The sequence below is a fragment of the Taudactylus pleione genome, unplaced genomic scaffold (assembly GCF_031769625.1).
Source record: "Taudactylus pleione unplaced genomic scaffold, aTauple2 ptg001661l, whole genome shotgun sequence".
Lineage (NCBI taxonomy): Eukaryota > Metazoa > Chordata > Amphibia > Anura > Myobatrachidae > Taudactylus > Taudactylus pleione.
The window spans coordinates 517,501-520,699 of record NW_028286058.1 but is presented as its reverse complement, the minus strand read 5'-3'; the positions used below and the strand labels follow the sequence as shown (position 1 = coordinate 520,699).

The 3,199-nt window shown below is 52.3% G+C and overlaps 1 protein-coding gene across 2 annotated transcripts in view; it reads left to right on the top strand.

Annotated features, from left to right (window-relative positions):
• Positions 1-3,199, top strand: part of L2HGDH (L-2-hydroxyglutarate dehydrogenase) — a 22,358-nt gene continuing 19,159 nt past the window's right edge. Inside the window, exon 1 of one of the 2 annotated variants that reach the window (XM_088464359.1) lies at positions 1-133. In XM_088464359.1, the coding sequence (XP_088320485.1) occupies positions 51-133 (83 nt within the window). In that variant the 5' untranslated portion in view covers positions 1-50. The remainder of the gene's footprint in view (positions 134-3,199) is intronic. The other variant, XM_088464360.1, reaches the window with a different exon arrangement.

Sequence of the window (3,199 nt, the reverse complement as noted above, 5' to 3'; positions counted from 1 at the left end):
TAGCGCTATGAGTCCGGCCCGGGGTGTCCCCGGTGACACCACAGTGAGCAATGTACGGGCTGTGCTGTGCGTGGGCCGCCCGGGTCCCACCTCCGGGTTGGGGGTGTTTCAGGCTCCACGGCCGGGGCCACAGGTAACGTTGCCTTCTGTGTAATCTGCCAGTGCTGACACGCACCTCTCACGTTCTGGGTTGTTGTGGAACTACAAGTCCCAGCGTGCTCTGCCAGTCTCCGCAAGGCTGCCTGGGTTACAGGGATAGATGGGACAACTAGTTCATTAGAGCTGGAGAGAGGTAGGAGCATTGTCAGGGGCTGGGCTGGTGCCCCTTGCACTGGCATTTTGGAGACTACAGTGTCTGCCCCCTATGGCTGGTCCCCTCCTCACCAGTGCTAGTTTATAAATGTACATATAGTATATAAAGACTCATTACAGTTACAGGCAGCGTACACTGTAATACTCCACCAGCAACTGGGCCTGATTCTGGGGAGGATACAGACGCGTCTTTTGCCGTAGTTGCGTCTGTGTCTTAATGCTAATGCCGCCTCCGATTTTCAAACAACCGAGACGCTCATTTACATCGTCTTAAGATAGTGCACGTCCGTCACTGTGTGTATTCATCCGCATCATTGGAACTTGCGCCATGGCAGGTGCGGTTATACTGTCTGAGTATGGCCTCGTGTGTAGGTGGCAGTGCGTCTCTCAGCCACTTTCAGCGACATACCCTCGTTGGTTTCACCATGCCCCTGTTACCTGTCGGAAACTCCCACTAAAATTCTCAGACCGTGCGTCCAATCCTGTGCTGCTTCTCTGTGCACTGACCAACAGGACTCGTGCGCGGCGCGACTCGGATGCATGCGCGGTACAAAAAAAAAAACATCTGTCAGCATGCGCACATATCTGCTCTGTGTCCACCTCTGAACCAGCCATACTGTGGGTCTCATTCAGACACGCTCGCAAGTGGGTCGACGTTTGGCTTTGCACACGCGCAGCGGCCGCACTGCGCGTGCGCAAGCCCCGGAGTAAGAGAGAAATTCTCTCGCTCCGGGGCTCACTACAAAAGGGGCGGCTGTCAATGTTGATCGATAGCTCGGCCCGTTTTGGAGGCGTGGCGGGGGGGTGGTTTCACAAACGGAGGCGTTCCTAAGCGAACGCCTGCCGTTTGTGGGCGGCCCCACTGACATCACCAGTGATGTCAATGGGAGAGCTTGCGGCAGACGAGACTCTACCACAAGGGTCTCGTCGCAAGCCCCGATGGTCTTGACCATCGCGACCATCATCCTGGCCGCTCGTTAAAGCTGTGGGTGGTAACCCGCAGCCTAGCGGGAGGCCAGATAATTTTTTAGATGCGGCCGCCCTCATTCAGAGCGAGCGTTCGCATTTTGCGAGCGGCTCTGAATGAGGTCCTGTGTGTGTATATAGACTTAATGCTTGATAAATAGGCCTACCATACTATACATTCATACCGGCTTACCATATTATCCCTTTAAACCGGGACACTCATGAATTACACAGGTTCTGTGACTGGCTAACTTCAAGCCTGCATACCACCTGGTGTTTAATCAGCCACAGATCCTGTGTAATTCATATGTGTCTCGGTTTAAAGGGATAATATGGTAAGCCTATTGATAAATATAATGACACTGATATTATTGCAATATCAAGACCATAAGAAAAATGCTATGCTTACTGTTCATTAAAGTATACAGTGATAAGAACACATTATTCTTATTTTATAGTAATCCCTCTCACTTTATGTTGCTCGAACTGTCCCTTGTTGTCAGGGACAATCACGGCTTTTACAGATTTATTCCTGGAAATGTCAGTAGCGCGCTATTCTGCCTGCGTATGGACAGGGCCATTGAGAGCTCAGACGAGGCTGGGTACTGGTGAGGGGGGAAATTAAGGCCAAATCTGGGAATCGTGGCCACACTCCTTTCTCCAAAAAAACATAAGGAACTATTAGGCACCACACACTTGGCACAGGTGGGTGGCTCCAAAGGAAGGAGGGGTGATCAGTGCTGTCGCCCCCACCTATAACACTTCACACTCCCTGGGTCTCATTCAGACCCGCTCGCAGGTGGGTCAATGTTGGGCTCTGCGCACGTGCAAGCCCCGGAGCTAGAAATTCTCTCGCTCCGACTCACTAGAAAAGGGGCGGCTGTCAATGGTGATCGACAGCTCACACTGTTTGTAGGCAGGGCGGGGGGGTGGCTTCACATCCGGAGGCGTTCCCGACGGAACGCCTGGCGTTTGGGGGCGGCCCCACTGACATCACTCGTGATGTCAGTGGTGAGCTTCCAGCTCTAATACATCCGAAAGCTCACTGGGGCTTGCGACAGACAAGACCCTACCACAAGGGTCTCGTCGCAAGCCCCGATGGTCTTGACCATCGCGACCATCAACCTGGCCGCTCGCTAAAGCTGTGGGTGGTCACCCACAGCCTAGCGAGCGGCCAGGAGGCCGGCTCAGAAAATAGATGCGGCCGCCCTCATTCAGAGTGAGCGCCTCTGAATGAGGTCCTCTGCCCACTACCTCTAGTTGCGCCTGTATAGCAGTGCAGCGGAAAATCAGGCAGTGAGAGGAGACTGTTGGTAGCAGCAGTCTCCGCGCTCTCACTGCCCAATGTGCCCTGCGGCTGCACTGTTATACAGGTGCGGCCAGTGGGGGTGGTCGTTGACCTGGGCCCTTTCAACCGTCCGGAGTAAGAAGTACCCGCTCCACTCTCCCTTTCTGTGCTCCTGCATACGGATCACACGGGCTGCACACGAATCGGGTAGACCGACGTGGGGTAATCGGAGAGGAGTGTAGGCAAAGAACTGTCCGACTTCAGTTGGATCTCTCGGACAAGGATAGGGCTGATTGAAATGTGTTCTGATGATAACTACTTTCACAATTGGATGTATAAGTGCGGTGCGTTCGCATAGATGCGGCGGGAATCGGCGTTTATTACCGAGCATGGAAAGCTTGTGCAGTTGCAGCCACTTTAGGTGCATCTCTGAATTGGGCCCAATAGATTGAAGAGAAATATTTAAAATTCAAAAGAATATAACAAGCTTTAGAATTAGTTTACTGATTGTACAGTTCCAAGGTCGATCAAGATAGTTCTGCGTTTAATGTATTAGATTATCAGGCTCAGTGTCCCCCATCATTCTTCTAAAATGTTGCCAAGAATGTTGGTGACCTTTGCTGTTCTTAATTA